The sequence below is a fragment of the Amblyomma mixtum genome, chromosome 1, assembly GCF_055824585.1.
Source record: "Amblyomma mixtum isolate Tamu chromosome 1, ASM5582458v1, whole genome shotgun sequence".
NCBI classification, from domain to species: Eukaryota; Metazoa; Arthropoda; class Arachnida; order Ixodida; family Ixodidae; genus Amblyomma; species Amblyomma mixtum.
Window position 1 is genome coordinate 103,891,232 of NC_143012.1, and position 23,754 is coordinate 103,914,985.

Below are 23,754 nucleotides of genomic sequence, written 5' to 3' on the forward strand. Positions count from 1 at the left end.
GAAGTTGTTTCAGGTCGGATGTGCAATCATGTGCAACAACCTCTTGCTGTCGGTGATGAAGATAAGATTTTAATAACGCAAGAAAAGGGCCACGGAATCCGTAGTAGTTAAGTTATAATCGCTCATGATAAGGATGTGACAGAGCCATTAATGTACAATTGCTACAAAAACCAAGACGGCACCCTTTCCCGAGCCTTTCGGCGAGTTCATAAACCTTTACCTTCGGCTATGGGCGACGGACCGCTCGACCTGAAGCTCCGCGTATACAACCGCTTATCAGATCAAATCGTTAATCTTGATGGCAAGTCTTTCATATTCTTCTATCCTTCCTGGCCATGCTCAGCGTCACCTCACCCTTCTGAATTCAAGCAATCAACCGGGATGATCCCTCGATGGCTCCGAGTAACGTTACCAAGAGGAAGCTGACAGTGGTGGAGCACAGTGCTCTCTTGCCAGGCTCGCAGCCATTAAATCATTCCATCGCCATATGTAATGTAGTGCTGTCTTCATCGGCTTGCCGTACATACATATTAAATTTATTTAGATAACGGTCGAAGCGATGATAACAGTGAATTTCTCGATGATAATATGGGTAATCAAAGTATGATGCTGGGTGAGTTGGTAGAGCATTCTTTTGTAACACGGCGCTGGCGGACAACGGACGCATTCAGCGCATTGTGTGTCTTCTGTGTGTCTTCATTCTCGTCCGTTGTCCGCCAGCGCTGTGTTTCATAAGAATGATAATCAAGATTGCCGATTCTAATAATCTGGGAGCTAGATCCATAAGCTAAATTCTACTCCTGATGTACGAAACTAACTACACGTAAAAAATGAAGGAAAAAAGCAATCAACGTAGCTGCGTATGTCGTGAGTATACGAAGCGCTGGTATTCGCGTGAAAATGTGCAGTATGAATGTGTCAGAATTTTTGGGCTGCGCAAAACAGACAAACAATGAAGGCTGTTTCACTCCACAGGAGCTGAAGGATCGGTTCCTGGTGCGCGGGGAATACAACATCATCATGGTTGACTGGGGCCGGAAGTCCCAGGACCTGTACGGCCGGGTGGTCAACCAGGTGGTCCCCGAAGTTGGACAGCAGCTGGCAGCCTTCATACGCGTCGTCCAGGTAGGCCTGCTTCATTTCGTTCTGGTGCTGCTTCTGCTCCAGTGACGCTTATTTCTCATTGCAATACGTGGGACAGCACAGCGCTCCTCCCGTATGTGTTGCGCAATGAAGAAGGCCATACTGAAGGAAAGCGTATACGCGAGTTTTGGTGGCAGAGACAGCTTGCCTGGCAGTAAGTTCCACTTCTAGCTTTGAAATCTATCGCCTATCATCATCATAATCACCCTCACTACGCCCACTGCAAGGTAAAGGCCGTTCCCACATATCAGTTCACCGCCAGTTCAGTTAGCGAAAAGATCTGGTCTTCCTTAGTACCACACAGTAATCGAGCACATGTATTTCTGTTGCTGTTTCCGTATCGCACTGCTATCTGGCACATGTATGCATGCTGCTTCTGCATTTTTCAGAAGAGCAAGGTTCCGGGCTAGTTGATAATGCATTTAAAAGGAAGAAACAGCGCGAAGAAACACGGACACGCGAAGGAACGACACACACACGAGCGCCCGTGTGTGTGTGTCGTTCTTCGTGTGTGAAGAACTGGAAAAAACAGCGCGACGCAAGGCGAGACAAGAGAAGGACAAACACCAGCGCTCACTAACAACCAAATGGTTTATTGCTACACGTGAGGCAGCATATAAATGAAATGCCACGAGTAAAAACACACGGAAACGCAAAAGATATCGCACAACCACAGAACCTGACTGAAAAAGGCACGTCACTGATTAAGATAAGCAAGTTCCTTAGGTAGTAGATTTATCGATAGGCTGCTGATACAGATTCTATCCAGCTCTTTAATATTGCAAGCCTCCGAAATGAGCTTCGTGACCTCCTCTTTATAACGGGCGATGATAGTGGTCCGATTCAGATGCGCTTCGAAATCTTTACACTCTGCAGAATGCAAAGCAAGATGGTTTCTGCATGAATTGTTCTCTATATCTTTTGCATGTTCACGTAGTCTGCCGTTTATGCAGCGTCCCGTCTCACCGATGTAGAAACTGCCACAAGAGGTCGGGATGCTGCAAACGACACCAACACGACAGGGGACAAACTTCCGGTTATGCTTCTTCTGGCAGCCTTTTTTGCTTCCATCCTCATTTACATGTTTGCACAATCCGCTAAGTTTATTCCTGGCTGAAAAAAACCAGCCTAATGCCTCCTTTCCTCGCTTTTTTCTTTAGATAGTGCGCAACTTTGTGCACGTATGGGATGCATGTTGTTTTCTTTCTTTCTGCCTGACCCGCATCGGTGCGCTTGATCTTTCGTAGACTGCATTCAGCAAGCAGGGACTCAGCAACATTTGACACAATCTTCTTGGGGTATCCCGCAGCAGATAGCCTCTTCACCTGTGCGCAGAAACTTCCGTTTGTTTGATGCGCACATGATCTTTGCAGTGCAGGTCTTAGCCATGCCGTGGAGATACCGCGCTTAACGATCGGTGAGTGAGCCGACCGGAAAGGGAGAAGGCTCTTCCTGGACCGCGGCGAGTATGCCCAATAAACAAAATGTTTCGTGACGACGTCATTCAGCCATCGAGGAGCCCCTGGGAAGCACCAGTCGTCCTAGTGAAAAAGAAAGACGGCACCCTTCGCTTCTGTGTCGATTACCGCCGCCTGAACAGCATTACGAAGAAGGATGTCTACCCCCTCCCCCGCATCGACGGCACACTGGATCGGCTGTGCAACGCTAAGTACTTCTCGTCGATGGACCTGAAGAGCGGCTACTGGCAAACTGAAGTCGACGAAAGAGATCGCGAGAAGACTGCGTTCATCATACCAGACGGACTCTTCGAGTTTGTGGGGACGCCTTCGTCCCCTGCGTTCGTTTTCCCTCAATGCAATAGTTCCCTGTGGTTAGCTTCCCCGCAACGCACTCCCTTTAGTTGGGTTCACTAACAGGGGAGGGCGCTCGCGTCGCAGCGACACCAGCGCCACGGATGGCGTGTTCTGCCGCTCGCGCGCGGGGGAAGACTGGTTCTCTTCTTCTTGGGACCGGGAAGCTCGCGGACGTTTCGCGAGCCGCTCCGCTCTTCGCCGCGAGCGTCCTCGTGTGGAAACATGTTCCCTTCAGCTCGTCCCGTCTGGCCTCGGAGCTTCCCTCTTGCCCTACCGTGGGCGAACGTTCGCTCGTAACCGTGCTGGTGAGTCGGACATCCTCGATTCCTCAGTGTATTTTGTTGCTAGCTGGCGTTATTGTTGTTATAGCAATAAATACCTTGTTTGTGTCAGCAAGTGTGTCGTTCCTTTGTTCCCCCAGTGCAAGGCCCGCCGTGGTCGCCGTGCGCTCAGTAGCGTACGCGACCACGGGGTGGGGTCCGCGCGGTTTTGAACTATGTCAGCCGCGCTTAAGCGGGGAGAATGGATTTATCTCCCCAAATTTAACCCCACAATTAGGAGAGCAGAAAGTTGGGCAAGTTGGTTGATATGCATACTGCGCTGTGCAGTATGCAGTATGCCTCGTTTTTTCTGCGCAATTTTTCAGTATGTAAACCCCACAAGTTCAAGGTGATGCCATTCTGCCTCTGCTCTGCCCTAGCGACGTTCCAGCGAATAATGGATACGGTACTCGCAGGTTTGAAGTGGCAAATTTGTGTAGTCTACTTAGATGAAGTATTTGTCTTCTCCTCAAGCTTTCAAGACCCCCTCGGAAGGCTTCGGATAGTGCTGGAAAGAATCAAATCTGAGGCCTAACACTGAAACAAGAGAAGTGCCACTTCGCCTACGAGGAGCTCCTGTTCGTTGGTCCCGTCGTAAGCAAGGATGGAGTTTGCCCAGACCCTCAGAAGACGGCTGCAATCGCAGAGTCTCCACAGCCTAATGACAAGAAAGCTATACGCAGATTCCTTGGATTGTGCGCTTACTAACGGCGATTCGTCAAGAACTTTTCGCGCATCGCTAAACCTGTGACCCAACTTATCAAGGCTGACGTGTCTTTTTAATGGGAAACGCCGAAAGTGGAAGCTTTCAAAGAGCTGAAGCGCCGCTTACAGTCCACTCCCGTGCTCGGGCACTTTGATGAAAACGCCGAAACCGAAATTCATGTCGATGCAAGCAGTGTGGGCTTAAGAGCGATCCTCGTTGAGAACAATGGTAGACAGGAGAACGTTAACGCGTACGCTAGCCGTTCACTGTCGAAAGCTGAGGACAACGATTCGACCACCGAGAAAGAATGTCCCGCCATTATTAGGGCGACGTCGAAATTTCGCCCCTACCTGTACGGATTCAATGCGTAATAAATGATTTTTAGCGCAACGGGGACACAGCACAAGAAAGACGGCAATACGGGCGGGCGCTTACTTCAGCTGTTGAATCAAGAGTCAGTATACGAAATATATAGCCCTCTTAGTGCATGCGCGCCCGTACAAGGCACCCAGACACACAATGCATTGATCTTATCACAGTAGACACGACAAAAATGTTTGCTCAGCTTCATATAGAAAAACAAAAGTGTCACTAACACAGCTGAGACCCGCATTTTTTATATGAAAGGCTTTCAGAATTTTAGGAGCCGTCTGATGTCTACCTTGTCCCAAAATCCTCATCTCGCAGAACCGTGGTTTAGAATTGTTGCAAGCCCTACAGTGCTCAACAATTCGCTGGCCTTCATTATTTTCAATATCTCTTGCATGTTCTCTAAGTCGCTCATTCACGTATCGTCCCTTCTGTCCAATGTAGGATTTCCTGGACAGAGGGGATAATGTCGGGATAACAAACGCTACAAAGATTCGCGGCATCAGTGCCGCGAATCTTTGTAGCGTTTGTACTGTTTGTTTGTTCATGCTTCAAGGCTGCCGACACGCCGCTTTATCGCTTCGTTTGTGACGCAAGACGCGCTAGATTTATCTCGATTGATCGCATCCAGGCGGAGCCGATTCTACTTTGCGCCAGAATGTTCTAGTAAGTTTCCAAGCTTTGTCTCGAATGTTCGCTACCAGCTTTAAAAAGAGCACGGACGAGAGCGGCGGGCATTCTGTTCGACGACCGCCGAGCACGCTTGTTGCTGCCCGAGCTCGTCCAGAACCAGCGAAGTTTTTTCGGCGCTGGCTTGCTGAGAAGTTTTGACAAGTGCAGGCGGGCCTCGGATCCACTGCGACCCCGAGGATCCGCAACCAGCCTCCCAGCCCAGGCGCCGTGCCTTTGCCGGTGCTCGGGCAACTTCCTGGCCTTCAAGCAGCAGCCCAGTCGGCCGCCCGTGACGTCATGGGAGGCCCGGGACCTGCTGCCCCTCCGGTGTTCCGTGCGCCGCCCCCAAAGGCGCACTGTTTTTCGTTCACAGTTACATCCGACGCGACAGCTGACGACATCGTCGACGGCATCGAGTTGGTTGTCGGCCCGAAAGGGCTAGAGAGCCTCCAGCACCATGGAGGCATGAAGTTCTGCGTCGCCATGGCCTCGGCTGCGGCGGCGGAGAAGATGCTCGTGGAAGGCGCCTTCAACGTGAACGGCACTTCCGTCCCAGTAGCCTGCGTGGGTCCTGCCGTGGTCCACGTGACGGCTTTTCGTGTGCCGCTGTTCGTGGGAGACGCGGCGCTGGCAGCGGCACTGAGCTCTTTCGGCAAGGTGCTGGACATCACCCACCCCGTCCTCAAGGGCCGTCGTCACGTCGGCAACGGGACGCGCGTGGTCCGGATCGAGATGAAGCAGGCGGTGCCGAACTTCTTGACCGTCCAGGGCCACCGCGTCATGTTTGACTACCGAGGCGTCCGGAAGGTGTGTTCCCGCTGCGGGCAGGACGGCCACATCGGCGCGGCGTGTCGAACGCCGCGGTGCGCTCGCTGCGAGGTGTTCGGCCACGACACGGCCGGATGCGGAGCGGCTTGCAGGCGCTGCGGTGGAAGCCACGCCACAGCGGACTGCCTGCGGCCACGGTCCTATGCGGCGGCCGCCGCCTCGAGGAAGGAACCGAGTAAGGACAACGCGGCCGCAGAAACGCGGAGCCCACCAACCGTCCGGACGCCTGTTGCCGACGAGCACCCAACGACCAGCCGCCCGAGGGAGCCCGAACCCGCCCCCGCGACGGAGGTGCCCGTGAAGGAGCAGCTCGAGGGGACGCCTTCAAACGAGGTGGAGCCGTTCGGTGCTGTTTTCGCGGAACCCTTGCCGCCGCTACCCCGCACAGCTTCCTTCAACACCGAGAGCAGCAGCGGCGATGAGTCGAGCGTGGCGTCGGGCGACCTGGTGGACGTACCGGACAAAGTCACGCCGCTTCGCCTGACAGGCGACTTGACGTGCGGCCAGGTGTCAGGAACGACGACTCCTGGAGGTGCGGACGACGCGCGCTTCCCGTCACCAGCCAGCCACACCCTCCCATCGGCGACCCTGGCGTCGGCATCGGCTTCAGCTGCGAGCGTCGCCAAGACCACGCAGCAACCGGTGAGCGAGGCCACAAGCGCCGACGGCCCCGAAAACATGGACTTTTCCCGACCAGACTTCAAACGTGCCCACCCCCAATCATCGGAATCCGAAGGGACTGTTAACGAACGTTCTAGCAAAAAAGTGCCGCGCGCGCCAAGCGCCGCCCATGGCAGCGCTCTTTAGGTTGTATGCTATGCCGTCGGTGCTCTTGGCAGTCATGGCGGTTGTGCATCTCCTCTCCCTGAATGTTCGGGGATTTCAATCCGTAGACAGACAGAGAGAGGTGATGCACTTTGCCAGGGCTAGGGGCGTCGACATCCTGTTTTTACAGGAATGCAACTTCCGTACTTCACTTGATGTGCTGAATTTCACCACCCGGTTTTCTGTTTTTGCTTATTTTTCGTTGACTGATTTTCATATGTGCGGTGTTGGTGTCGTTTTTGTAAACCCCTGCCTGCGCGCGGGTGCTCATTGCACTTTCGGGCTGGACGGCCGCACTCTTGCGGTCGACTTCACACTAAACCAGCGGCGGGTACGTGCGTTGGTTGTATATGCGCCAGCACGGCGGACTAATAGTTCTGATTTTTTTGAGCGCCTCGACTCATTCCTCCTTGATCCCTACCCCACTTTCATCGTCGGTGACTTCAATTGTGTACTTAACATCGACCGTGACGTCCGCGGACAGGGTCACGGTCGCCGTTATTGCGGTGCCCCCGCGCTCCGCGATCTCGTGACTCAGTTCCGCTTGTCTGACGCGTGGGTGCAGCTTCACGGGGATGCCTTTGGAGCGACGTTTGAGAGAGCACAGTCAGCGAGTCGGATAGACAAATTCTATTTTCCACCAGAGCTCGCTTCTTTTGTCGTTAGCTGCGAAGTTCTCGCGTTCCCTGCAGGCACGCCGGTGATTTCCGATCACCACCCCTTGTCAGTCAGGCTCGACTTTGGTGAGGACACCCCACGTACTGTTACGAGGCGCATGGACACGAGCCTACTGGCGGACCCGGAAAGCGTGGCGTCGCTGCGTACGGCGTTGGCAGCATCGTGCAGGAGCTTCGTTGCGACTGATTCATGGGACACACTCAAGGCTCGTTGGCAAGCAACCCTGGTGGCGGCCGGTCAAGACCGCAGACGCCGGGTAACTCATGCACTGAATGACACCCTCAAGCGCATCCGTATAGTGCAAAGGGGAGCACCCTTAACCTTTGCCATGAGCGATTACCTGAGTCTACTTAAAGCACGTTACCACGTGTTGCTCTGCCAGTCATCACGGGCAGCTAGTCGTGCACACCAGCTCGGGCGGCCGATATCAGACCCGGCTGTGCTACGACACGTACGCGCAGGCACGGCAGAGGAATTCGCTCCCGCTACTGTGCCTTTCGTGACACTCCCAGACGGCACCCAAAGCAAAACCACGGCCGATATCTGCACGATCTTCGCAAGCCACTTTTCGAACCTGTTCTCTGCGGACAGTTGGCTACATCTTCAAGATGGTTATGACGGGCTTCTACAAAGTTTTTTTGGAAACTTGCCACGAGTAGCTGAAGAGTTGCATGAAAACCTTTGCGCACCAGCCACAAGCCAAGAGCTGCACGCCATCCTGCAGAGTATGAATGCAGCCTCTGCCCCCGGTCCAGACGGCATTCCAACAAGTGTTTATTCAAACTTTTTTTACGAGATCCAAGGAGCGCTCCTGAAGATGGTCAACGGCTTCCTCGCGGATGGGTTACGTCCAAACTCTTTCCGCGACTGTCGCATCATACTCATTCCGAAAGCGGGCGGTGACCCCTCCGACCCGCAAGCATGGCGGCCCATAAGCCTCTTAAACGCAGATTACAAAATAGTCACATCTTTACTGAACACAAGAATGCGGACGATCCTACCTCACCTAATCCACCGGGCTCAAACCAGCAGCGTGCCTGACCGCTCTGTGTTTGATGCATTGGCACTCACTAGAGACCTGTTCACATTTGCCAGCAGGACGGGCTTCAGCGGGTGCTTTGTTTCACTAGATCAGGCGAAAGCATTCGATCGGGTGGAACACTCGTATCTGTTCGGAGTCCTTGAAGCCTTCGGATTCCCTCCGCAAAATGTCAGCAGGCTGCGCTTACTTTACGCAGACCTGAATGCTCGTCTCTCCGTAAACGGCCACCAGAGCGCTCCCTTCTCAGTCACCAGGGGCATAAGGCAAGGATGCCCTCTCTCCCCAACATTCTTCGTGTTGTGCCTGGATCCACTCATCCGGCGCATTAACGACAGCCCATCCATACGCAGCTTCCCTCTGCCTGGCCAGGGCCAAATCAAGGTATCGGCCTACGCCGATGACGTGTCGCTTTTCCTCAAGGACGAGGATAGCTACGCCGCTTTTTCGCGGCTGTTTCTGGAGTACAGCGAGATATCTGGGGCCCTATTGAACAGGGATAAAGCAAGGCACTAAGGTTTGGCACCTTCACACCGAACCTTGCGGGCGAGGTGGAGTGGGTGCAGGGAGTGAAAGTCCTGGGAGTAGTATTCCTCGCCAGCGGAGAAGTAGCCCGCGAAACCTGGACTAACCTCCGCACGAACGCTGAGAAACGCCTCTCGGTGGCGTCAACTTTCCGCCTTTCAATGGCAGAGCGCTGCTATATAGTTAAGTCCACAATCCTAGCCGCATGTTTTTTTGTCGCCCGCGTCGCAAACCCACCGCGCACGTTTGCGCGCAGGCTAACCTCGGCCTGTGGCTCTTTCGTTTGGGCGGGCAAAACCGAACTTGTGTCACGAATGTTCATGCGCCTTCCATCGTACATGGGTGGGTTTGGTATACCTTGTATCCGCACCATGAGCAATGTGCTCGCCTTGCGAGGAGTACGAGATCTTGTACGCAACCCAGACTATCCCGGGAGAACACTCCTCACATATTTTCTGGGTACAGCGCGTAACGTGTTTTTTTCACAACACGTGGTTGGCCCTACAGCCGAGCAGCCGCCGGCATTTTTTCGTTAATGTGCGTCGCACACTGACGTCGTTGACTGCCAGCGTGCCCGATCTGGATGTTGATGAAACCCCACCCTCCAGAATGTGTGAAGCACTAACGGTCGCTGCGCTGACCCGCGAACAACTCCAGAAAACGAGACGGGCACGCTGGCGCCAACTGACCTCAGCTACGCTTCCTGCAGATGTCAGGGACTTCGGCTGGCTGCGAGGCTGGCGGGTCCTGCCCACAAGAGACCGCCTTGCGGCGTGGGGCGTGGCGCCCTCCGCCCGATGCCCGCAGTGCGGTCTGCTTGAAACTTTGCAGCACGCAATGTTTGAGTGTGTAGTTGCGCGCACTTTTTGGACATTAGTGTCACGCATGTTTTTAACCCGCCTGGAAGCGCGCACTAGTTCTCCCGAAGTGTTTCAAAATATGCTCTTGTGTGTCGGCATGTTCGTTTTGTGGCGGCAGCGTGGAGTGGCATCCTTAAATGGGCGTCCGCAAAGAACAATGTTCCCAATGTTGCAGCGCCTGCGCACGCGCCTCTTTGAACAAGCATGCATGGACGCTCTGTCAATGAGCGAGGCTGAGTTCTTGCGCAAATGGTCGACATACTTTATCGTCCTGCGCGGCGGTCGAGTATCGGCATTTTTACTGCATTACTGACATGCTCAGTGCTGCGTCACTGCGCATGTGCTTGAATGATCAGAGAATTAAGTTCATCTGTTTTGTTGTATTTTCTATGCTATGACAGATAAAATAAACTTCTCTTTCTACGAGCTCGTCCAGACCCAGCGAAGATTTTTTCGGCGCTGGCTTGCTGAGAAGTTTTGAGAAGTGCAGGCGGGCCTCGGATCCACTGCGACCCCGAGGTTCCGCAACCAGCCTCCCAGCCCAGGCGCTGTGCCTTTGCCGGTGCTCGGGCAACTTCGAGACCTTCAAGCAGCAGCCCAGTCGGCCACCCGTGACGTCATGGGAGGCCCGGGACCTGCTGCCCCTCCGGTGTACCGTGCGCCGCCCCCAAAGGCGCACTGTTTCCAGTTTTCAGTTACTTCCGACGCGACTGCTGACGACATCGTCGACGGCATCGAGTCGGTTGTCGGCCCGAAAGGGCTAGAGAGCCTCCAGCACCATGGAGGCATGAAGTTCTGCGTCGCCATGGCCTCGGCTGCGGCGGCGGAGAAGATGCTCGTGGAAGGCGCCTTCAATGTGAACGGCACTTCCGTCCCAGTAGCCTGCGTGGGTCCTGCCGTGGTCCACGTGACGGCTTTTCGTGTGCCGCTGTTCGTGGGAGACGCGGCGCTGGCGGCGGCACTGAGCTCCTAAGGCAAGGTGCTTGACATCACCCATCCCGTCCTCAAGGGCCGTCGTCACGTCGGCAACGGGACGCGCGTGGTCCGGATCGAGATGAAGCAGGCGGTGCCGAACTTCTTGACCGTCCAGGGCAACCGCGTCACGTTTGACTACCGAGGCGTCCGGAAGGTGTGTTCCTGCTGCGGGCAGGACGGCCACATCGGCGCGGCGTGTCGAACGCCGCGGTGCGCTCGCTGCGAGGTGTTCGGCCACGACACGGCCGGATGCGGAGCGGCTTGCAGGCGCTGCGGTGGAAGCCACGCCACAGCGGACTGCCTGCGGCCACGGTCCTACGCGGCGGCCGCCACCTCGAGGAAGGAACCGAGTAAGGACAACGTGGCCGCAGAAACGTGGAGCCCACCAACCGTCCGGACGCCTGTTGCCGACGCAGGCCCAAAGACCAGCCGCCTGAGCGAGCGCGAGCCCTCCCCCGCGACGGAGGTGCCCGTGGAGGAGCAGCGCGAGGGGACGCCTTCAAACGAGGTGGAGCCGTTCGGTGCTGTTTTCGCGGAACCCTTGCCGCCGCTACCTCGCACAGCTTCCTTCAACACCGAGAGCAGCAGCGGCGATGAGTCGAGCGTGGCGTCGGGCGACCTGGTGGACGTACCGGACAAAGTCACGCCGCTTCGCCTGACAGGCGACTTGACGTGCGGCCAGGTGTCAGGACCGACGACTCCTGGAAGTGCGGACCACGCGCGCTTCCCGTCACCCGCCAGCCACACCCTCCCATCGGCGACCCTGGCGTCGGCATCGGCTTCAGCTGCGAGCGTCGCCAAGACCACGCAGCAACCGGTGAGCGAGGCCACAAGCGCCGACGACCCCGAAAACATGGACTTTTCCCGACCAGACTTCAAACGTGCCCACCCCCAATCATCGGAATCTGAAGGGACAGTTAACGAACGTTGTAGTAAGAAAGTGCCGCGCGCGTCAAGCGCCGCCCATGGCAGCGCTCTTTAGGTTGTATGTTATGCCGTCGGTGCTCTTGGCAGTCATGGCGGTTGTGCATCTCCTCTCCCTGAATGTTCGGGGATTTCAATCCGTAGACAGACAGAGAGAGGTGATGCACTTTGCCAGGGCTAGGGGCGTCGACATCCTGTTTTTACAGGAATGCAACTTCCGAACTTCACTTGATGTGCTGAATTTCACTACCCGGTTTTCTGTTTTTGCTTATTTTTCGTTGACTGATTTTCATATGTGCGGTGTTGGTGTCGTTTTTGTAAACCCCTGCCTGCGCGCGGGTGCTCATTGCACTTTCGGGCTGGACGGCCGCACTCTTGCGGTCGACTTCACACTAAACCAGCGGCGGGTACGTGCGTTGGTTGTAAACGCGCCAGCACGGCAGACTAGTAGTTCTGATTTTTTTGAGCGCCTCGACTCATTCCTCTTTGATCCCTACCAGACTTTCATCGTCGGTGACTTCAATTGTGCACTTAACATCGACCGTGACGTCCGCGGAAAGGGTCACGGTCGCCGTTATTGCGGTGCCCCCGCGCTCCGCGATCTCGTGACTCAGTTCCGCTTGTCTGACGCGTGGGTGCAGCTTCATGGGGATGCCTTTGGAGCTACGTGGGAGAGAGCACAGTCAGCGAGTCGGATAGACAAATTCTATTTTCCACCAGAGCTCGCTTCTTTTGTCGTTAGCTGCGAAGTTCTCGCGTTCCCTGCAGGCACGCCGGTGATTTCCGATCACCACCCCTTGTCAGTCAGGCTCGACTTTGGTGAGGACACCCCACGTACTGTTACGTGGCGCATGGACACGAGCCTACTGGCGGACCCGGAAAGCATGGCGTCACTGCGTACGGCGTTGACCGCATCGTGCAAGAGCTTCGTTGCGACTGATTCATGGGACACACTCAAGGCTCGTTGGCAGGCAACCCTGGTGGCGGCCGGTCAAAACCGCAGACGCCGGATAACTCATGCACTGAATGACACCCTCAAGCGCATCCGTATAGTGCAAAGGGGAGCACCCTTAACCTTTGCCATGAGCTATTACCTGAGCCTACTTAAAGCACGTTACCACGTGTTGCTCTGCCAGTCATCACGGGCAGCTAGTCGCGCACACCAGCTCGGGCGGCCTATATCAGACCCGGCTGTGCTACGACACGTACGCGCAGGCACGGCAGAGGAATTCGCTCCCGCTACTGTGCCTTTCGTGACAATCCCAGACGGCACCCAAAGCAAAACCGCGTCCGATATCTGCACGATCTTTGCAAGTCACTTCTCGAGCCTGTTCTCTACGGACAGTTGGTTAAATCTTCAAGATGGTTATGACGGGCTTCTACAAAGCTTTTTTGGAAACTTGCCACGAGTAGCTGAAGAGCTGCATGAAAGCCTTTGCGCACCAGCCACAAGTCAAGAGCTGCACGCCATCCTGCAGAGTATGAATGCAGCCTCTGCCCCCGGTCCAGACGGCATTCCAACAAGTTTTTATTCAAAGTTTTTTTTACGAAATCCAAGGAGCGCTCCTGAAGATGGTCAACGGCTTCCTCGCGGATGGGTTACGTCCAAACTCTTTCCGCGAATGCCGCATCATACTCATTCCGAAAGCGGGCGGTGACCCCTCCGACCCGCAAGCATGGCGGCCCATAAGCCTCTTAAACGCAGACTACAAAATAGTCGCATCTTTACTCAACACAAGAATGCGGACGATCCTGCCTCACCTAATCCACCGGGCTCAAACCAGCAGCGTGCCTAACCGCTCTGTGTTTGATGCATTGGCACTCACTAGAGACCTGTTCACATTTGCCAGCAGGACGGGCTTCAGCGGGTGCTTTGTTTCGCTTGACCAGGCGAAAGCATTCGATCGGGTGGAACACTCGTATCTGTTCGGAGTCCTTGAAGCCTTCGGATTCCCTCCGCAAATTGTCAGCAGGCTGCGCTTACTTTACGCAGACCTGAATGCTCAACTCTCCGTAAACGGCCACCAGAGTGCTCCCTTCTCAGTCACCCGGGGCATAAGGCAAGGATGCCCTCTCTCCCCAACATTCTTCGTGTTATGCCTGGATCCACTCATCCGGCGCATTAATGACAGCCCATCCATACGCGGCTTCCCTCTGCCTGGCCAGGGCCAAATCAAGGTTTCGGCCTACGCCGACGACGTGTCGCTTTTCATCAAGGACGAGGATAGCTACGCCGCTTTTTCGCGGCTGTTTCTCGAGTACAGCGAGATATCGGGGGCCCTATTGAACAAGAGAAAAAGCAAGGCACTAAGGTTTGGCACCTTCACACCGAACCTTCCGGGCGAGGTGGAGTGGGTGCAGGGAGTGAGAGTCCTGGGAGTAGTATTCCTCGCCAGCGGGGAAGTAGCCCGCGAAACCTGGACTAACCTCCGCACGAATGCTGAGAAACGCCTCTCGGTGGCGTCAACCTTCCGCCTTTCAATGGCAGAGCGCAGCTATGTAGTTAAGTCCACAATCCTAGCCGCATGTTTTTTTGTCGCCCGCGTCGCAAACCCACCGCGCACGTTTGCTCGCAGGCTAACCTCGGCCTGTGGCTCTTTCGTTTGGGCGGGCAAAACCGAACTTTTGTCACGACTGTTTATGCGCCTTCTATCGTACATGGGTGGGTTTGGTATACCTTGCATCCGCACCATGTGCAATGTGCTCGCCTTGCGAGGAGTACGAGATCTTGTACGCAACCCGGACTATCCCGGGAGAACACTGCTCACATACTTTCTGGGTACAACGCGTAACGTGTTTTTTACACAACACGTGGTTGGCTCTACAGCCGAGCAGCCGCCGGCATTTTTCGTTAACGTGCGTCGCACACTGGTGTCGTTGACTGCCAGCGCGCCCGATCTGGATGTTGATGAAACCCCGCCCTCCAGGATGTGTGAAGCACTAACGGTCGCTGAGCTGACCTGCGAACAACTCCAGAAAACGAGACGGGCACGCTGGCACCAACTGACCTCAGCTGCGCTTCCTGCAGATGTCAGGGACTTCGGCTGGCTGCGAGGCTGGCGGGTCCTGCCCACAAGAGACCGCCTTACGGCGTGGGGCGTGGCGCCCTCCGCCCGATGCCCGCAGTGCGGTCTCTTAGAAACATTGCGGCACGCAATGTTCGACTGTGTAGTGGCGCGCATCTTTTGGGTACTAGTGTCACGAATGTTCGTAACCCGCCTCGAAGCGCGCTCTAGTTCACGCGAACTGTTTACAAATATGCTCTTGTGTGTCGGCATGTTCGTTTTGTGGCGGCAGCGTGGAGCGGCTTCCTTAAATGGGCGTCCGCAAAGAGCAATGTTTCCAATGTTGCAGCGCCTCCGCACGCGCCTCTTTGAGCAAGCATGCGTGGACGCACTGACAATGAGTGAGGCTGAGTTCTTGCGCAAATGGTCGACATACTTTATCGTCCTGCGCGGCGGTCGAGTATCGGCTTTCTTACTGCATTACTGACGTGCTCAGTGCTGCGTCACTGCGCATATGCTTGATTGATCAGAGCATTAAGTTCATCTGTTTTATTTTGTATTTTCTATGTTAACACAGAAAAAAATAAACTTCTCTTTCTACGCCGCCGTCGAGTGATTCAGTTCTTTGCGGGCGTAAGTCAGCCCAAATAAATAGCTTCGTTTCGAAGACATTCTCGCTGTTTTCCTGTTCGCCCGACTGCAGTCACTACTACGTGACATCTGGTGGAGGTGCTGGGTTACAATCCCGGTGCCTCTCGCACCACCGCCGCCGGACGACGATGAGGACGCCTTCATTGGACCCATCAGCTCCAGCTCTTTTGTACAACAGCAACGCGCGGACCCCGACCTAAAATGCCTCATCGAATACTTGGAAGGCCAGGATTCTCACCCCCCGCCTCGTTCAAGCGAGGATTGTGTCCGTTTTGTTTACAGAACGATGTCCTCGTGAAGAACTTTGCAGCGAACAAAACAGCCTACCTCCTTGTTGTACCTCTAAGTCTGCGGGGAGAAGTTCTTCAGGCCTGACACGACGAGCCGATAGCTGGACATATCGGGTTTTCTCGCACCCTCCGCCGCATTCACGACAAGTATTACTGGCCCCGACTGTCTGCCTATGTCGCACATTACGTGAAAACCTGCCGAGACTGGCAGCGACGGAAGACCCTTTCAACCACACCAGCAGGATTTTTGTACCCGATTGAACCAACTCAAGGCCCTTTCAGCAGATCGGCAAGGACTTGCTTGGCCCTTTCTCGAAATCAACATCTAGAAACAAGTGGATCATTATAGCGACCGACTGTCTGACCCGCTACGCCGAGGCGAAAGCCCTACCGAACAGAACAGCAGCAGAAGTCGCCAAATTTTTCGTGGAGAACATTCTTCTGCGACACCGCGCCTCCGATGTGCTCATCACTGACAGAGGAACAGCATTCACAGCGGAACTGACGCAAGCCAGCCTCCATTACAGCCAAACCAGCCACCGGAGAACTGCATACCACCCGCAGACCAACGGACTGACCGAGCGCCTCAACAAAACCATTGCGGATATGCTCGCCATGTATGTCGATGCCGAACACAAGACCTGGGACGTCATCCTCTCTTACGTAGTCTTCGCCTACAACACCGCAGTGCAGGACGCCACCCAGGGGACGCCTTTTAGGCTCGTCCAATGCAGAGAGGCCACACAACGCTAGACGCCATGCTGCCGAGCGTTACCGAGGAAGATAACATTGGCGTCGTTGCCTACCTACAACGCGCAGAAGAAGCCCGAAGACTTGCCCGATTAAGGATCAAAGACCAGCAGCGGACCGATGCCACACGCTACAACCTACGAAGACGCAACGCGGAATTCAAGCCAGGTGACCGAGTCTGGGTTTGGACGCCCATTCGCCGCCGAGGATTGAGTGAAAAGCTTTTGCACCGCTATTCCGACCCGTACAAGGTTCTTCGTCGGCTAGGTGAATCGGACTATGAAGTCGTCCCTGACCAAATGACTGCATCCCAGCGACGCCGCGTACGACCAGTAGTCCATGTCGTACGCCTAAAGCCCTATCATGCCCGCTAAAGGACTCCGTGTTCCCACATTCAGTGTTCATTTTTGCACAATCGGTTTGTCATTGTTTATAGCCGCATTATGTTCTAAAGCATCGAGTCGATGCTTATTTGAGAGGAGAGTAATGCCGCGAACCTTTGTAGCGTTTGTTTGTAGTGTTTGTTCATGCTTCAAGGCTGCCGACACGCCGCTTTATCGCTTCGTTTGCGAGCCAAGACGCGCCTAGATTTATCTTGATTGATCGCATCCAGGCGGAGCCGATTCTACTTTGCGCCAGAATGTTCTAGTAAGTTTCCAAGCTTTATCTCGAATATTCGCTATCAGCATTAAAAAGCATGGCCGAGAGCGGCAGCCATTCTGTTCGACGACCGCCGAGCACGCTTGTTGCTACGCCGCCGCCGAATGATTCAGTTGTTTGCGGTCGCAAGTCAGCCCGAGCTAAGCCACTGCCAGTTTTTTTATGCACATGTTCTTTCTTATCATCATCCTTAACGGCATGCTCCCTCCGGCTTCTCGAGGCAGCTGCCATATGCCGGTCAGTGTATCGCCTTCAGCTCTTGCAATTCCCGTCCACTACCAAAAAAAATCTGGATGCCATCCACCGCAGTGAAATCAGCAAGTGCCAGAGATTGCCGGAAAGGTTTTGGCACCTGTCCGTAAAGGTATACGGGCACTGATCCTCGTGAAACGCTTAACAAGAGCACTGGGTGTCTTCGTCCTGATTCGGCATTTCCGCTCCAGACCCACAATCCGAACTGGTGGCGTATGCATGCTGTAGCGAGAGCAGCCAGTTTGCTTCCTCATCCTCCCACTCCAGATGAGCTCCTCTTTTGAATAACTCTTCAACCGACGCTGCCCCAGCGGTGCAGTTCAGCAAAGAGCAACCTCCCTCTTCCGAAACACCTCGAAGAACACAGATGGCTCAGTGCTGCATGGCTGCGGCCCAACTGCTACCTCTACTTGTAACACTGGGTACAATCCATTGCTCACTACCCTTAGCCACCTGAGGGCGGATGTCTACACCTGCTGATATTCCTCCCGAGTGTACCTGCCTCCACTTTCCTGTTAGCCATGATTCCAGCCCTGCCCTCCGGCAGCTCCTCAGCCCAGGCCAGGCCACCCAAGCCCTTACCTTCCTTTGCATAAGCATCTATGAGACAGAGGCCATCTCTTTCCCCTATTGGCTCCATTCCCACGTCAACAACCTCGCCAATGAATAGGCAGACGCTGTATCCGAGCAGGCTCACACGGCATTCAGTAAGCATTGCTAGCCATGACTCATCTATAAAACAGCCTCCGCGACTCGCGGGCTCCACAAGGACATCCTTTGAGGCACCTCCCCAGCCGGGTGTCCCTTAACAAGGGTGTCCTCCTCCTGAGACTTGTTGTCGGAGCGCGCTGAACAGCCCAGTGAAACTACTTCCCCGGCCGAGCCCCATCTGCAAACATTGACGAGACGCTCGAACACCTCCTGAGTTTGAGTTTATTAACATTTTAGTTCTCAGTACAGAAAACTGTGCTCCTGCAGCCCAGTCTTTACTCCCCATCGTACGAAATTTGCCTCCGAATATGGCAACTGGCCCCTCGGTGGACACAGCACCCCACGTTCAGTTCTCACCACCTGGCTGCCAAATCTGCCAAATCTGCGAAATCCCTTTTTACACTTTTTGTAGGGGCTGGGGACTGCTACCGACAGAGGGCCGTACTTTCTGATTTTATTTATTTCAGGTACCTGGCTGGAAAAAAATACATGTTTCCATGATGCTAACATGAGAAAAGAAGGAAAAATTATATAATGGTCGAAAACAAACTTGATGGGGACAAAAAACTGCTGGACTGCTTAAGGTTCGCCTTTAAGAGTTGAACGCGCCAGCGTGTGCACCGCAGTTATTACTCATGTACGCATAAGTACAAAAAAAGACGCTTCACGAAGTCGCAGACCACAACGCAGTCACTAGGTGCACTTGTATTCAGTTCCAAGCAAAGATCCTTCCTAGAGTGTTGATGTGCTGACGAAGTGAGAGCTGGATGCTGGCGTGGCGTTGTCTGACGGTTGCGTGATGGGACCTGGTTAAGTCGGACTTGAAGCTTGTCAGTGTGGGTGTACGTACATGGAATAAAGAAAAACAAAAGATCCTCCATAGCGTGTTCTACACATGGTCACCTTGCAATCTTAAATACCTAGGTTCAATTTCCCGTATCTCGACAAGTTTTTTTTTGTTTTATTTCGGAGGTTCTCGTGTTATAATGCCGACACCGGCTTTACTGCGACACGAGCCACTGGACGCTGTCGCATTCGAACGGCAACCGTGCAGGCAGTTACACATCAGACAACAAAATTCTAAATGAACCTGAGTTTTGGCATTTAATAATTTTAGGGGGAGTATATTTTTTGGTTGATTGTGAACGTGAAAATAAGCTATTAAATACCATATTTCTAGAATTAATTTCTCTAGTTTTTCATTGGTGATCACGTGTCTTATAGGAAAGAGGCGGAGGCAAATGTAAGTATCGCTGTCTGTTTAACTACTCCGAAATAAACTCCGAAAGCATCTGTAACCGCATGTTTTTTGATGCCTGCTTACCACATCTCATCCAAACTGCAAATAAAGTTAAGATTATTCGAAACAAACCCAGTTGCGTGGTCGGTTTGTGTGGAAGGCCTCCCTCCAGGTCATGATGGAAATTCCTCTCGGCGAGGCTCCGGGGTCTCTGAGAAGGGGCCCTATGTACTGGAGGCGTGCAACGCTGCGTCTCCTTCCCGTCTATTTAAACTCTTTGAAAATTTTATATTTAATTTTTTTTCCAGCGCCGAAAACGCGTTGCGTCCTTCAACTGGGGCTTCATAGCGTGCGCATTCCTGTCTGTTCCAGAACACCACGGGAGCCGGCTGGAAGAGCTTCCACCTCATCGGCTGCAGCATCGGGGCCCACGTGGCGGGCTTCGCCGGCAAGTTCCTCAGTGGGCAGCTGGGACGGATCACTGGTACGCACCCCTTTTAGGACGGGTTTTGCGCACACAACAAGCATGGACAAGACAGAGGCGAAAATTTGGTATGTTTGTTGTGTGCGCAATATTTCCATCCACTACGAGCAACCAACTCGCTCAGAAGCAAAGACCCTTTTAAGGCCTCACTTAGTTAACAATGCGTTCCGGCTTTCACAATAGGCAACCCATTTTAGCCTCCACGAAGGGATACTTTGGCAAAGCGGAAAGAAAAGAGACTCCAGCAAAACACAAAGAAGGACTTATTAGTGGACTTGTAAGTTCAGTGCAAAACACAGAGCCCAGGCAACAGAAAAGAGACAGCCATGGCATTGTCCGCTTGTGCATACTCGTGTGTGTGCTTGCATGCTTGCGTGCGTGCATGCGCGCACGTGTGTGTGCGTGCGTGCGTGTCTGTGTGCGTGCGCGCGCGCGCGCTTGCGGGTGCTCGCCTTTGGGTATGACGCATTCCCCTTGTCGTCTAGAACCATCTAACCCAGCAGGCAACTATCCTAAATCAAACTGCGACCTTTATGACGGAACCTGCTCCGAAGTGAGAAATTGATGGAGCGCTCACGTTCTGAACCGGTGCAACGCGAAAGGTGACAACATGTTGTGTAATGTATTTGCGCGCTAAAGAATCCTAGCTGATCTGAGTCCCACCACTGCGGTATGCTTCGTAGCCAGTATATCGTTTATAGATGTTAAGCCCCACAATTTACAGTGCATCTTATTAAGCGGCACCTAATAACACAACAAACGACGTCTCCAAGAGAGATTCATGACAGAATGGGCCCAAAGCTCAGCACCGTATAGGTTTTAATAAATAGTTTCCACACGCTGCATTTGTCCAGTGTCGTCATGGCGACGTAAGGAAAGTGAGACTGCCCCGGACGTCCGTTTACTTAAAGTTAACCTCATTGGCGCAGTGCAACGGGGACACTTTCTCTATGACGGTATTTTCATTTATTATATGCATTAAGGAACAATCTTTGATTCGGTTTACAGTGTCATGACTCGTAATATACACTCTTTGGTTCGGAAGCAAAACTGGACATGAAGCAAGTTTTCCGTACTGAAGAATCTCGAAGAACCATAGAAATATTCATAAAAAGCCATAGTAAACTTAAATGTCCCTTCGTTGGGTTGTTTAGAAGGACTCAGACCCTTCCAAGCGGGCATGATTCGGCGGTGGTCACCAAAGAGTCATCAAGGAGACGATCGATGAATCAGCATGATGATAACGCAGATATATCGGTGCCGAATGTTTAGCAGCGAAAACTTTAGGATACACAAGCAAAGTTACACAGACGAATTGAGCAAAATGTAACTTTTAAGAACTGATCTCACACAGAGGAACAGCACTGGAACGCCTTACTTTTCCAACGAAGGTCTCGGTTAAAGCCTAGGTATTAAGGCGGAAGCCTTTAATGTCTCATCGTTGTAAGCAGCAGTTGTCGACAGAAAATGTCACGCTTTTCAATTGGTGGAAACGGTCGTGACGTCACAGTGCGCGAATTTCAAACGGGGCCAATTGCACTTTGGCTAGTAACCATGCAACCAATTGAAGGGATCGTATAGTGATGCTCCAAGTAAGTGGAACTGAGCTTAGTTAATTGCTTAATTACCCAATTAGCCTAATTAGCTTTACTAGTCAGGCCATATAAATAAATAAAACCGATTAAGAAATTGGTCGAGCTCAGGAGTCGAACCCCGGTCTTCGGCGTGAGAGACGAGCATGCTATCCACTCCGCCATGCCAGCTCGATGGTTTGGAATGAACAAAGGCGCGTCTAGTGAATACGGTGACTTCACTCACTCTCATCCTCCTCCATTCTCTTCCGGCGAGGTTTAGGTGTCCACCGACAAATGAGAGACAGATACATTTCCTTTCCTCAAAAACCAATTTACCGACGAGCGAGGCGTAGTACCGAATGGGCGATGGCGTTCTATGGACTCCTTGGCAGCGTTGCAAGACGCTGTCGTGTTCCACTCTTAGGGGCGAAGCTTAACATCTTAACCATACATCAGTGACCACACTTTAGGTCAAAAAAGTGCCCCCCTGAATTTTGACGGGTGTCCACCGAGATATGTGAGACAGTTACTGCGTAATTTCCTTTCCTCAAATACAATTTTCATTTTCCTCATTACGGCTCCTCTTTATCTATCGTCTTTCACTCCCACTTCCTCCCTTCCTCTACGGTGCGGTTCAGGTGTCCACCGAAATGACAGAGAATTACTGCGCAATTTCCTTTCTTCAAAGGGCAAGGCATCGCGCCGAACGGGTGGTGGCGTTCCGTGGTCTCCCTGACAGCGCTACAACGCGCTGTCGCGTTCCACTCCTAAAGGCGGAGCTTAAGCGTCATTAATTAGCAGTTAATTAGTATTTAGGCATTAATCAGTAATTAACAATTAATTAGTGATTTGCCATCACTTAGTAATTAGTACTCAATTATATGTGACGCCACCAGTGCCACAGAAACAGCGAAGGTGGTGCGGAAAACGCTTCCGCCTCTACCCACTTTAGACAGTCAAAGTGCCCCCTGAATTTTTTTTGAAGTACGTGCTAAGCATGCAGACTCTCGCTCGACAGTGTTTTTTAAGGCTAAAGCCTTTAATGTCTCATCGTTGTAAGCAGCAGTTGTCGACAGAGAATGTCACGCTTTTCAGTTGGTCGAAACGGTCGTGACCTCACAGTGCGCCAATTTCAAACGGGGCCAATTGTACTTTGGCTAGTAACCATGCAACCAATTGAAGGGACCATATAGTGATGCTGCAAGTAAGTGGGACTGAGCTTAGTTAATTGCTTAATTACCCAATTAGCCTAATTAACTTCTCTAGTCAGGCCATATAAATAAATAAAACCTAGTAAGAAATTGGTCGAGCTCGGGAATCGAACCCCGGTCTTCGGAGTGCGAGACGAGCATGCTATCCACTCCGCCATGCCAGCTCGATGGTTCGGAATGAACAAAGGCACGTCTAGTGAATACGGTTCTTCGCTCACTGCCATCCTCCTCCCTTCCCTTCCGGCGAGGTTTAGGTGTCCACCGAGATATGAGAGAGAAATACATTTCCTTTCCTCAAAAACCAATTTACGGACGAGCGAGGCGTAGAACCGAATGGGCGATGGCGTTCTATGGACTCCCTGGCAGCGTTGCAAGACGCTCTCGCGTTCCACTCTTAGAGGCGAAGCTTAACATCTTAACCACACATCAGTGACCACACTTTAGGTCAAAAAAGTGCACCCCCCCCCCTGAATTTTGACGGGTGTCCACCGAGATATGTGAAACAGTTACTGCGTAATTTTCTTTCCTCAAATACAATTTTCATTTTCTTCATTACGGGCCATCTCCGTCTTTCTTCTTTCACTCCCACTTCCTCCGTTCCTCTACGGTGCGGTTCAGGTGTCCACCGAGATGACAGAGATTTACTGCGCCATTTCCTTTCCTCAAAAACCGTTGCGTTGAAACGGCAAGGCATCGCGCCGAACGGGTGGTGGCGTTCCGTGGACTCCCTGGCAGCGCTACAACACGCTGTCGCGTTCCACTCCTAAAGGCGAAGCTTAAGCTTAATTAGCAGTTAATTAGTATTCAGGCATTAATCAGTAATTAACCATTAATTAGTGATTTGTCATCACTTAGTAATTAGTACTCAATTACATGTGACGCCACCAGTGCCACAGAAGCACTGAAAGTGGTGCGGAAAACGCTTTCGCCTCTACGCACTTTCGACAGTCAAAGTGCCCCCTGAATTTTTTCTCGCATTTTTATACCTTTCGCAAAAATTAAGAAGTTAGGGCTGTTATGCTGCCAGGGCCACCCAAAAATTTGGTACACCAAGGAAGTTTTAAGACTTCCTTCGTTAGGCACAACTTCGAACAAGGGCTTGGTTAAAAAAAGAGCAACCCAACATTCACAAACATGCAGAAACAGTGGTCAATCAAAGGAAAAGCATCATCCGACGACAGGATGCGGAAATATTTTAACGGCGCCTGAACTCGATTCAGGAAAGCGTAAAGTTCACGATGTAAGTAG

General features: G+C 52.8%; 1 protein-coding gene across 1 annotated transcript in view; it reads left to right on the forward strand.

The window, feature by feature from the left end:
- LOC149367380 (pancreatic triacylglycerol lipase-like) overlaps nucleotides 1-23,754 on the forward strand; it is a 146,626-nt gene that overhangs the window by 38,896 nt on the left and 83,976 nt on the right. Inside the window, exons 4-5 of the mRNA XM_089573758.1 lie at nucleotides 976-1,125; nucleotides 19,610-19,721. Of these exons, the coding sequence (XP_089429884.1) occupies nucleotides 976-1,125; nucleotides 19,610-19,721 (262 nt within the window). The remainder of the gene's footprint in view (nucleotides 1-975; nucleotides 1,126-19,609; nucleotides 19,722-23,754) is intronic.